This window comes from Panthera tigris, chromosome D4 (assembly GCF_018350195.1).
Source record: "Panthera tigris isolate Pti1 chromosome D4, P.tigris_Pti1_mat1.1, whole genome shotgun sequence".
Lineage (NCBI taxonomy): Eukaryota > Metazoa > Chordata > Mammalia > Carnivora > Felidae > Panthera > Panthera tigris.
In genome coordinates this window covers 86,365,589-86,378,741 of record NC_056672.1, presented here as the reverse complement: position 1 = coordinate 86,378,741, position 13,153 = coordinate 86,365,589, and the positions used below count along the sequence as shown (strand labels likewise).

General features: G+C 44.0%; 1 protein-coding gene and 1 pseudogene across 2 annotated transcripts in view; one reads left to right on the top strand and one right to left on the bottom strand.

The window, feature by feature from the left end:
• GLE1 (GLE1 RNA export mediator) overlaps nt 1–12,403 on the bottom strand; it is a 31,386-nt gene extending 18,983 nt beyond the window's left edge. For both annotated transcript variants that reach the window (XM_007078854.2, XM_042963265.1), the window contains exons 1-3: nt 12,240–12,403; nt 6,198–6,419; nt 3,231–3,341 (exon numbers count right to left, since the gene is read on the bottom strand). In XM_007078854.2, the coding sequence (XP_007078916.2) occupies nt 3,231–3,341; nt 6,198–6,419; nt 12,240–12,338 (432 nt within the window). In that variant the 5' untranslated portion in view covers nt 12,339–12,403. The remainder of the gene's footprint in view (nt 1–3,230; nt 3,342–6,197; nt 6,420–12,239) is intronic.
• LOC122232920 lies at nt 1,044–2,077 on the top strand (annotated as a pseudogene).
• Nucleotides 12,404–13,153: the final 750 nt, after the last annotated feature.

Below are 13,153 nucleotides of genomic sequence, written 5' to 3'. Positions count from 1 at the left end.
AAAAAAAAGAGAGAGATCTGCACATTCTCTGATCCTCCCATCTCCTCCACTTCAACCTGAGCAGCCCCTCATGACTGCCTTGGCTAAGAGAATGTGGGAAAGAGAAATAATGTTACATGATTCCTGAGACCAGGCTAGAAAAGGCCACGCAGCTAGCAGCTCGGGCAGTATCTCTTACAATGCTTGCTCTTGGGACCCGACCTCTGTGCTAGGAAGGTCGAGGAAGGCGGAGGAAGCTCTGCCACATGAAGAGGGCAGATGTTCCAGCTAAGTAACTGCAACAGCTACACAGGTCAGTGAGGAAGCCTCTGGAAGAATTCCAGACCTTGTCACTGCAGCCACAGAGACCCCAAGTGAGAACTACCTAGTTGAGCAAGTTGACCTCCAGAAACACGAAGGACAGGAATGAAATGTCAGTAGTGGCTGTAAGCCACAAGTTTGGGGGCGATTTATTACACAATCATGCATACAAACTCCCAGCCAAAAAACAGAGAGTTCTTCCCTACAAGAAAATGAATAAATTATCCAGAGATAACTGGATCAGCTAGTGTGGAGGCCGGTATTCCAGAACATATACCCTACGAATTCTGACACTTAGGAAGTTCAAAATCGTAATCATTTTGTTCCTGACAACGCACCTGGAAGCCTTGGTCCAACCACTGGTAAATAAAGATCGTTAGATATTTGAGGAAATTCTATACCCTAGAATAATGAATCTAGAGAAAACAAATTATTTCAAGGAATACAAATCTGAAAAAAACTTTAGTATGATATGAGAATTAAGTGCTCTGAAAAAGGAACACACGGAGAAGAAAAAGCCCATGAAAATCAAATATATAATTTATTTTATTTAAAAAAAATTTTTTTTAACGTTTCTTTCTGAGAGAGAGACAGAGCATGAGTGGGGGAAGAGCAGAGAGAGGGGGAGACACAGAATCCAAAGCAGGCTCCAGGCTCTGAGATGTCAGCACAGAGCCCGACATGGGGCTCGAACCCACAAACTGTGAGATCATGACCTGAGCCGAAGTCAGACGCTTAACCGACTGAGCCACCCAGGTGCCCCTAAACACATAATTTAAAAAATAGGTAGGTACATAGTTTTTCAATTAACGATGGAAGGATAAAATTAAATCTCTTGGAAAAGAGAAAAAGACAAAAGGAAAATGAGAGGAAGGATAAGAGAAATAGGGAATTAATCTAGGAGATCCAGTATCTGACTAATAAAAGTTCCTAAAACGAGAGAAAAAAAAGGCAATGGAGAGGAAGAGAAAGTAATCAAAGGGGAAAACTTTCCCGAAGATGAAGGGCATTAAGTGTTCAGCTGAAAAGGACTCCCCTAGCCAGGACCTGAGCATCCCTCACCATCCGCCTTGCCAGCACCCAAGAGGAAGCAACCAGACCCTTTCACTCAGAGTAAAACAGTCTTCTACCTACATTTTACTTATTTCTCTTGTTTACTTCGATCTCTCCTCACCAGTACAGACGCTCTGTGAGGGCCTGAATCCGTGTCTGCTTTGCTCACTGTTTTATCTAGACCGAGAATAGCGTCTAAGCGCTCCATAAGCACGTAAGTGCTCGGTAACTATGTGTTGACTCAATGAATGAACAAACGAGGGTAGATGCCAGAAGACTTTCACATTATAAACTCACTTGATCTGTGGAAATTTTGACAAAACCATGCGTTGTCTTTCTAATTGCAAAATCATAACGTCAGCTCCCTGGGCTCAGGCTTAGTTTGAGGCAACATGGCTAACGGCACCAGGATGGTTGGAATCCTCCATAAATACGGGAGCCATTATGGTGCTTCCCTCAGGAAAATGGTGAAGAAGACCGAAATAGGCCAGCCCGCCAAATATACGTGCTCCTTCTGTGGCAAAACCAAGATGAAAAGACAAGCTGTGAGGATCTGGCATTGCGGTGCCTGCATGAAAACGGCAGCCGGCGGTGCCGGAGCCACACGGCCACTTCTGCCGTCACGGCAGAGTCTCCCATCAGACTGAAGGAGGTGAAAGGCCGTAGAAGCTACGCCACCTGAAATACAGCTAGCCTATAATAAATGGGTTCGTTTACATAACAAAATTACTTTGGTTTGTTGTTAAACTCATTAATTAGATATTCTCACTTGTGTTACATTAGTTTTGCTCTCTCAAAAGACCTGAGAATTAAAGTCCTTCTAATTTTTTCGAGAGCGCGAGCAGGGGAGAGGCAGAGAGAGAGAATCCCCCAGTGCAGGGCTCGGACTCACAAACCGTGAGATCATGACCCGGAATGAAATCAAGAGTTGGACTCTTAACCAACTGAGCTGCCCAGGCGCCCCTAAAATCCTTCTAGTTTTTATTGGAAAAGCATGAAAAAAATAATAAAGTCAAATAAATTATTAAAACAGAATTAACCTTTCTTCAAGAGGCTGTTAAGATCCATCTTCTCAGTATAACCTTATCTGACAACCCTAGATCATCTTCCAATTCTGGAGAAGTAAATGGAAACCAGGAGAGCCTAAGTAATTTTCTCAAAGTCACATGCAACACAGAAGAGCTAGGATGTGAACCTGATCTATCTTCCTTCAGAGAGCTCACTTTTTTTTTTTAATGTTCATTCATTTTTTTTTTTAATTTTTTTTTTTTAATGTTTATTTATTTTTGAGACAGAGACAGAGCATGAACGGGGGAGGGTCAGAGAGAGGGAGACACAGAATCCGAAACAGGCTCCAGGCTCTGAGCTGTCAGCACAGAGCCTGACGCGGGGCTTGAACTCACGGACCGCGAGATCATGACCTCAGCCAAAGTCGGCCACTTAACTGACTGAGCCACCCAGGCGCCCCTAATGTTCATTCATTTTTGACAGAGACAGACAGAATGCAGAATGGAGGGACAGAGAGAGAGAGAGAGAGAGAGAGAGAGAGAGAGAGAGAGAAGGAGAGAGAGAGAGAGAGAATCTCAAGCGGGCTCCAGGCTCTAAGCTATCAGCACAGAGCCCAATGTGGGCTCAAACCCACAAACTGTGAGATCCTCACCTAAGCTGACGTTGGATGCTTAATTGATGGAGCCACCCAGGTGCCCCAGAGAGCTCACTCTCAAATGCTATGTTACACTATCTCCCCAAGTGAATCAGGAGCTACTAGCATGTGGGGCACAATGATCAGCCCGAGGTGGGCACTCATAACGCCTGAAGAACTGTATTTAAATGTGGCTGCCGTGGGTCAAGCCTACCCTACTTCATGGGACACTTACTCTTCCTCTCATTCTGTGCACCAGCTCATACATCCGGATGCAACCTTCCACTTTGATCCCCCGGGAGGACTGAAGTGCCATAGGTTCTGCATGCTGGGACTCACGTTTGTCCTATACAGACAGAAAATGGAAAAATTAAGCATTTAAGATGGTAAAGTTGATGCTACCCTTTCTACATGAAAACCACATCCCTACCTATGAACAACCACCCAGAAGAACAACAACAAGACAATTTAGGTTAGACCCAGTGTGCTTGTCATGATATTGATCTTGTTCTCATTGTTTTCCGTTGTAAAGGGAATAATACTATAAATTACGTTTATATAATAATATACAAACCAATAGATGGGTTATTTCTCTGCACAGTTTTAGTTTGCTTTGTTTTTTGGCTTGCTTGTTCTGATCTGCCCGGCAAATTGTTCCCCATTCTTCTGGTAAGAGTCAATGTGTGCTGGGGTGGTTTGAATGGAGCCATCCCAACCCACGTCCCCAGTTGTTCCACCCTCCTTTAAGGGGTAATTGTGTGACCAGCCTACCGATCAAAGTACTCTATCCCCCTGTGCCAAGCTAGGCCAGACTCCATCTCTGAATTTTTCTGATGGAGTTATCTGGGAAGGCTTTCTACCTCTGAGGATGCTAATCTAAGAAGATGTGTGTCTACGGTCACTAATGGCCATCTTGCCACATGGAGTCTATAAGAAGGATGGAACCAAGAAGAGTTAAGCAGAATTGAGGGGACAGGCAAAGCCCTGTATGTGGGTCGTTGGATCAGGTCAAAAATAACGTAAAGCAGAGAGAAGCAGAAAGTATATTGCCTGGATCTAACCGATTCTATATGCATTCACACACTTACTAGTCATGTGAGTTAATTAATTCCTTTTTCTCTTCCGTTTTGCTTAAGCTAGTTTGAACTGGGTTTCTCTCAAACCCCCGAAAATTCCTAAATGACACAATAATTCATTATATAAAGCCATCTAAAAGTTTATTTAAACCTCAAGAATGAGGGGCGCCTGGGTGGCTCAGTTGGTTAAACGTCTGACCTCAGCTCAGGTCATGATCTCACAGTTCGTGAGTTCGAGCTCCACGTCCGGCTCTGCGCTGATGTCTTGGAGCCTGCTTCGGATTCTGTGTCTCCCTCGCTCTGCCCCTCCCCCACTCATGCTCTGTCTCTGTCTCTCAAAAATAAACAAACATTAAAAAATTAAAAACACAAAACAAACAAACACCTCAAGAATGATGGAATTCTCTCTCTGGAGAGGACATCAGCAATTTGGCCCAGTACCAGGTTTACAGATGAAACGACTGAGCCCTGGGGAGGGAAAGATGACTGCCTGTGGACATGTCACAGCACTGCCATGACTGGAACTGAGAAGCACTCATAGAAATTTAAAAAAAAAAAAGTGTTTTTTAACTCTATAAAAAAATAATTAAAATAATTCTAATTCACAGAAGTTGTGAAAATTGGTAGAGAGAGGCTGGTGCACTCTTCACTCAGTACCCCCCCAATAGTAACAGCCATAAATACAGTAAAATATCAAGAACAGTAAACTGATGTTGGTACAAGCCACAGAACTTCTTCAGATTTCGCCAGTTGTACAGGAATTCAGTTGTGTATGTGTATCGTTCCATGCAAGTTTATCTCATGCACAGATTTGCATAACTGCCATCATAATCACGGTACGGAACCGCCCTGTCACCACAGGCGTCCTATGCCACACCTACCTCCATACCCCTAATGTGTTCTCTAGAACACTCTTATTTCATGAATGTTAAATGGACGGAATCATACAGTGTGTTCCTTTATATTTGTATGCAGATGAACTACTTCTGGAAGGATTACTCCCCAGGCCCCAAAAAAGAGAAAGGAAGAATGGAACTCCACCAGTAACAATTTAACTGCTTTTAAGGAAGAGAAACAAGCAAAGGCAGGGACAAAACAGAGTAAAAAAGAGTAAAAATGCATTTTTTTCCCACAAATCACATTTTTTTTTTTTTTTTTTTTTAAAGAACTAATGATAAGGTACATCTAGACAGCAGGTCTAAATTTCACTGTAAGCCTCCAACAGCCAACCAAAAAGGGAGACCTCATGAGTCAAATGCATGCAATATTCGTGAGAAAAAAACAATCCAATTGCTGAGGAAATTCATTACTATCACTGGTACTAAGAATAGAAGGGAATCTCTCTCCCCCCTCTTCATAAAGGGAACGCTGTGGTGTAGTAAATGGAATCCTTAAAACATCTACAAGAAGGAGCCACCATTATTTTTCCCAGAGTAAGGTCACTGTCGTATCACAATCTTAAATACTTCAACTTTTTTAAATTTTTATTTATTTTTATTTATTTACTTTTTTAACATTTTATTTATTTTTGAGACAGGGAGAGACAGAGCATGAATAGGGGAGGGTCAGAGAGAGGGAGACACAGAATCCGAAACAGGCTCCAGGCTCTGAGCTGTCAGCACAGAGCCCGACGCGGGGCTCGAACTCACGGACCGCGAGATCGTGACCCGAGCTAAAGTAGGACGCTTAACCGACTGAGCCACCCAGGCGCCCCTACTTTTTTTATTTTTAAGATTTTTATTTATTTTTAAGTTTTTTAATTTTTTAAATTTATTTTGAGAGAGAGTGTGTGCATGTGTGCAGGGGAGGGGCAGAGAGAGGGGGAGAGAAAGAATCGCAAGCAGGCTCCATGCTGTCAGTGCAGAACCCAACGTGGGGCTCAACCTCACAACCCTGAGATCATGATCTGGGCTGAAATCAAGAGTTAGACACTTAACCAACTGAGTCACCCAGGTGCCCCAAGATTTTTATTTTTGAGTAATCTCTACACCCAATGTGGGGCCCCAACTCATGACTCAGAGAGCAAGAATCGCATGCTCCCCCACATGAGCCAGTCAGGGGCCTCTTAAATACTTCAACTTCTCAGCCACCACTGCCTCCGATCTTAAGCTAATCACAAACCTTACCTCGGCTCCATCTGCTGTTGCTGAGGAAACTGGTGAGAAGGCAGGGGTTCTGACGGGAGATTTGGGAACACAGGAAGGTTGTTCAAGGTCTGAAGTGGATCTGGAGGATTCTGAAGTCTCAGAGGATGGTTGATTCTCTTGCATGTGGGGTAAGACATGGTCTACCACCCATCCGGAGTAGGAAGAGAGCTTGGGAACAGACCTACATTCTTCCAAAACATCCTAGAGAAAAGAAGAGGGTGAGGCGCAACTTGCATGTTAACTGATCTAAGCAATCAAAAATAATTTTGTCCTTATAATCCATTACCTGCCTCACTGAAAACTCTAAGGCCTAAATACATACATACATACATACATACATACATACAAAGACCCAAACTAACTGTACTAACAATTAGAGATGAAGAGAAAGTAGTTTCTTGATAATGACCAACTCCTATCCTTTTTTTTTTTTTTTTTAAGTTATTTATTTTTGAGCAAGAGAAAAAGAGACAGAGCACGAGTGGGGAAGGAGAAGAGGGAGAAGGAGACACAGAATCCGAAGCAGGCTCCAGGCTCTGAGCTGTCAGCACACAGCCCAACACGGGGCTCGAACTCATGAACTGTGAGATCACGACCTGAGCTAGAGTCGGCCACTTAACGGACTGAGCCACCCAGGAGCCCCATGACTCCTATCCTTTTAGAATATCAGACTAAATAACTCTAACCACAGAAAAAGGAACGATGCACAAAGATGGTCAATAAAGCATATCTGAAAGCAATTTAAAACATCAGAATGGAAAAGGAGACGAGGAATTTTGAAGTAAACTACAGTATACACAATCAGTGGGATATCGGTCATTTAAAAGCATGGATTGTGGGGAGCTTGGGTGGCACAGTTGGTTAAGCATCTGACTCTTGATCTCGGCTCAGGTCATAATCTCGTGGTTCATGGGTTCGAGCCCCACATCAGGCTCTGTGCAGATGGTGTGGAGCCTACTTGGGATTCTGGCTCTCCTTCTCTCTGCCCCTCCTCTGCTTGTGTGTGCTCTCTCTCTCTCAAATAAATTAAAAAATAATAATAACTTAAAAAAAATTTAAAGTACAGATTCTGAATCCTATTTAGCACCATACTTAAGATTCAATATTTTTCCAGTCATTGAAAAATAATTGACATATATCACTGTATAAATTTAAAGTGACAGTATGATCGGTTGATTTACATATATTTCAAATGATTACTATAGCAGGTTCAGCTAACATCCATCTTCTACTATAGATACAATAGAAAGAAAGAACAAAAAAGGTAAAAAAACTTTCTCCTTGTGATGAGAACTCTTAGGATTTACTCTTAACTTCCTGTATATCACAGCAGTGTGAGCTATAACTACATTGTACATTACATCTCCAGTACTTGTAACTAAGTTTGTGTCTTTTCATGATCCTCCATTTCCCCTTCCCCTGAGATTCAATTTTAAGTGAAAAAAAAAAAAAGGGTATAAATAAATATGTACAATTATATAAAAATAAAAACAAATGCTAATACACTATTAGACATTAAGGAAATATTCTAGAGGTTGTGCTTGGGTAATGAGACATATTTCTCCTTGTTCTAATTTTCTAGATTCAATTTTATTTATTTGTTTGTTTGTTTGTTTGTCACACTCAATGTGGAACCCAACACAGGGCTTGAACTCATGACCTTGAGATCAAGACCTGAGCTGAGATCGAGTCAGACACTTAATCAACTGAGCCACCCACTTGTCCCTCTAGGTTTCATTTTTAAATGAACATAATTTTTAAACTGAATATAGCATATAAAAATAGTCATAGAAAAGGGGTCACTGATGTAAAAGCCAATGGCTTAAAGCAAATGAGATTTAAAACAGAAACACTATAAAACAAGTTCTAGACATTCTTACCAGTTGTGTGTGGACATCTCTACCAGTTGTGGTGTGTTTTTTTTTATGATTTATGTTTGTTTGTTTGTTTGTTTGATTGTTTAGAGAGAGAGAGCAAGCGCGAGTGGGGATGGGGCAGAGAAAGGAGAGAAAATCCTAAGCAGGCTCCATGCTGCCAGTGCAAAGCCTGTCAGGGATCCCAACGCAGAGTTCGGGGCTCAATCTTGAACCATGAGATCACTGAGATCATGACCTGGGTCGGGAGGCCCAACCGACTGAGCCACCCAAGCGTCCCTCAACCCTACCAGTTAATCATTATCTCCGTATATCTGGCATACAGCATGAGGCGGGAGGCACAGAGAGAGAGGGGGACAATGGATCTAAAGCAGGCTCCGTGCTGACAGGAGCGGGCCCACTGCAGAGCCCGAACTCTCGGACCGTGAGATCATGACCCGACCCGAAGTTGGACAGAGCCAACAGACTGAGCCAGCCAGCTGGCCCTGGCATACAGCACTTTAAACCAGAGCAGCTTATGCCATTTAACTACAGTTAAAATATACAGCCATTCTGGCAAAGTTTACTCCATGTCAGGAAGATATTACCAGGAAACATGGAGACACGGTATGATAGTGACCAAGAGGACTGAGTTTGGAACCTGCCTTTCTTAATCTGAATTCCATCCCTGCATTCCACTCACCTGTACAACTATGGGCAAGTTACTTCTAAAATGGAATCATAAAGGATCCACCTCAAAAGATTTGGGAAGGATTAAATGAATGACAGCTATAAAGGGCTGAGAACAATACCTGGCACATGAAAACTACTCAGAAACTGCAAGTTATTTATTTTACCTAGGTCAGTGGTTTTACAGCAGGATCAATTTTATCCCCCAGGGCATAGCTAGCAATGTCCAGAAACATTTTTTGTTGTCACAACTGGGAGGGTGCTATTGGCATCTAGTGGGTGGAGGCCAGGAATGCTGTTAAGCATCCTACAATGCAAGACATCCTACAATGCAATGCAAGCATCCTACAACGCAGCCCCTCATAACACAGAAGTATCTGGCCTAGCCCCAAATATCCGTAACGCTGCGGTTGAGAAAGACTGATCTAGATTGTAGGTACACATCCCACGTGCAATAAACAGATATTCAACCCGTGGAGAAGAATCTGGACACAGAAGCAAACAGGTTATATGCACATTTTATAAAGTAATGAAACTCATTTTCAAGACATAATAGAAATAATGTTGAGCCACACCTTTTTTTTCCCTCATTCCTTACACCAAAATATATTCCAGGGCCAAAGATTCAAATGTAAAAAATAAAACCACACATACCCAAAACACCATAAACAGGGGTGCCTGGCTGGCTCAGTCAGTACACCATGCGACTCTTGATCTCAAGACTCATGAGTTCAAGCCCCACATTGGGCGTGGAGCCTACTTAAAATACAAATTAAAAGAAAAAAAAAAACATAAACAGAAAAAATTCCAACTGACAAACTAGAAAAAATATATGCAATACATGTCACAGATAAAGGGCTACGGTTATCCTTAATACATAAAGAACTTGTAAAATCAGGGGGGAAAGAAAAACCCAAAAGAAAAATACAAATAGCGTGGCACCTGGGTGGCTCAGTGGGTTACGCGTCCAACTTCAGCTCAGGTCATGATCTCGAGGTTTGGGGGCTCAAGCTCCACGTCGGGCTGTGTGCTGACAGCTCGGAGCCTGGAGCCTGCTTCCGATTCTGGGTCTTCCTCTCTCTCTGCCCCTCCCCCATTTGTGTGCATGCACACACGCGCGCTCTCTCTCAAAAACAAACATTTAAAAAAAGTAAAAGAAAAAGAAAAGAAAAAGAAAAATACCAATAGCAAAAGACATAAACTGTCAATTCACAAATATATAAAACTGGCTCGAGGGGCACCTGGCTGGCTCAGTTGGTAGAGTGTGCAACTCTTGACAATGGGGTTGTGAGTTCCAGCCCCACACTGGAAGCCTACTTAAAAAATAGAATGTTATATGGGGGCGCCTGGGTGGCTCAGTCGGTTAAGCGACCGACTTCAGCTCAGGTCATGATCTTGCGGTCCGTGAGTTCAAGCCCCGCGTCGGGCTCTGTGCTGACAGCTCGGAGCCTGGAGCCTGTTTCGGATTCTGTGTCTCCCTCTCTCTCTGACCCTCCCCTATTCATGCTCTGTCTCTCTCTGTCTCAAAAATAAATAAACATTAAAAAAATTTTTTTTTTTTTTAATTAAAAAAAAAATAGAATGCTGGGGCGCCTGGGTGGTTCAGTCGGTTGGGTGTCCGACTTTGGCTCAGGTCACGATCTCGCGGTATGTGAGTTCAAGCCCCACGTCGGGCTCTGTGCTGACAGCTCAGAGCCTGGAGCCTGTTTCGGATTCTGTGTCTCCCTCTCTCTCTGACCCTCCCCCGTTCATGCTCTGTATCTGTCTCAAAAATAAAGAAATGTTAAAAAAAAAATAGAATGCTATAAAATTGGTTCTTGAATATATGAAAAAAAAAATGTTCGCTCTCAATAAGAAGAGAAAGGCATTGCAAAACCATACCGAGATCTCATTCTTACCTATTAGACAAGCAAAATTTAGAAGTATAATAATACAATTCTGTTGATGAGGCCACGGGCAAAAAGGCAAGATCATGCATTGCCGACTGGAAGGCAATTTGATGCATCCGTTGTGGGGGGTGGGGAGACATCTACGTTTGGCTTTGACCCAACGACCTCAACTCTCAGAGTTTATCCTGAAGTCGCACTTCCCACAGAATGGAAATACTCACACACCAGCTTTACAAGTAATGGGTTACAACTCACAAAACAGTAACCCATGAGTACGGCATGATACAACCAATTAATTAAACGGGAGAAAAGAAAGCTCTTCCTTACAGGAACTGGCAAACATAGAAGGAGTGGCTGACATTCAGGAAATGCCATTCGAGTACCTCCCGAGAGCGACTGATTCAGGCAGAAATGGCGAATGCCAACGATGGAGGCTTGACAAGGAAACCTCGATGCAATCTTGGATTACCTCCCCACAAGACACTCATCAACCTCAAAAGGAAAATCCATGAATTCTAAGTGCAGCTATCTGGCAGATAACAATGTGAGCAGGTGATGATCAAGGTTAGCATCGCCAGTGCTGGGAGAGTTTGCAGTATATGCGTGCTTCCCGACATGACTGACACAGCACAGCGACATTTCTCAGGCATTCCTGCCAGAAATGCAAAACGTGAGTCTACACCAGCCAGACCCATGTCTGTACGTATGGTCTGTATTCCCTAAAATTGTCAGAGATATAAAAGATAGGGAAACGCTTTTAGAATGGGTTCCCACGGGGCGCGTGGGTGGCTCAGTCCATTAAGCCTCTGACTTCGCTCAGGTCATGATCTCGCGGTATGTGAGTTCGAGCCCCGCGTCGGGCTCTGTGCTGACTGCTCAGAGCCTGGAGCCTGTTTCCGATTCTGTGTCTCCCTCTCTCTTTGACCCTCCCCTGTTCATGCTCTGTCTCTCTCTGTCTCAAAAATAAATAAATGCTAAAAAAAAAAAAAAAAAAAAAAAAAAAAAAAAAAAAAAAAAAAATTAGAATGGTTTCCCATGTAAGTCTAAAGAGACAAGACAGCATCCTATCTGTAATTACCAGCAACTCGGGTACTGTCTATGCCTTAATCTGTCTACACCCCTACATTCCTGTGGTCAAGTATATGGCTTTGCAAATCCTCGATAGCGACCACGCCCCCATTCAACTTTCCAAGTCCGCCCAACGTCAATCTAAGATTTTGGTCCTTTCAGCAGGTTGGGCCCTATTAATCGTTCACCGCTAACTACGGACCTCGCAGCACAAGAGACCTGCGGTAAATCACCTGACCCTGAAAGGGCTGCGTTGACGACAGCATAGCTGGGGGTGGCAACGAAGCCTTTAGAGAGAAGAGCACCTCTGAAATTATGGGAGCTCGCTGAAAGGCTAGAATAGGCAGGAGAGGGCAGAAACTCTAGGACGGGGTGATGCACACACAAGAGTCGAGAAACTAATGCGGGTTGTTAGAAAGAACGCACGTGTTCACAGCGCCGGCCGAGCCAGGGGCTAGGGAACAGCAGGGTACCACCGCGAGCAGCCGGAAGGGCACCGCCCACTCCGGGGCCCCCCTCACCTCGCCCCGCAGCAGCCAGTCGCGGTGGTAGCAGAGGCGACCTTTGTCGGAACTGCGCAGCGCCTGCAGGGTCTCCCAGCAGCGACCCTCGGACGGCATGGCCGGCCCTGAGGGAGCTCTTCAGAGGCTCCGCTTGGGACAAAACAAGTCCTCGAATCAGCCGCCCGGAAACGGGCCCTCGATTCCGCTTCCGGGGCGCGCACGCAGCCACGCAGGGCAACCCCCGCCCCTAACGGCTTCATGGCCCCGCCTCCGGCGCCGGGCCTGGTAGCCAGCGCGCTTGCGCCGGCAGGGTTTGGTCCCTGAGGCTCCCTTGCTTGGATCTGGGAACCGGGGCTTCTGAAGGCGGCTGGAGACTGCGGATTGCAGAAAGCCCAGTATGTGTTGATGAGGATGTGGAGAAATTGGACCATTACTGATGGGCTCTAAAATGGGGCAGCTCCTGGGCAGTGTGGCAGTTGCCCAAAAGGGTAGCCTTACCACCGACCCAGCAATCCTACTTCTAAGAATGTATATACCAAGAGAAATTGAAATGTGCATCCCAGAAATTCGTAGAATGTTCGTAGCAGCATTATTCGTAATAGCTAAAAGTTAGAAACACAAATGTCCACCAACTGGTGAGTAAATCAAATAGGGTGTATTCATACAAGGGAGTATTATTTGGCCATAAAATAGAATACAAATGCGTGCTACTACATGGATAAATCTTGGAAAACATTATTCTAAGTGAAAGGACTGGCCAGAGTATTTTTGGATTTCATTTTTGTTAACATAGCCTTGGAGACTCTGTTGCTCCCAGGGGCTGTGCGGAGGCGGGAGGGGGAGTGGTTACTAACGCCTATGGGCTTCATTTTGTGTTGATGAAAATGGTCTAGAACTGGATAAAGTTGTTTTTTTTTTTTTATTAACTTTTT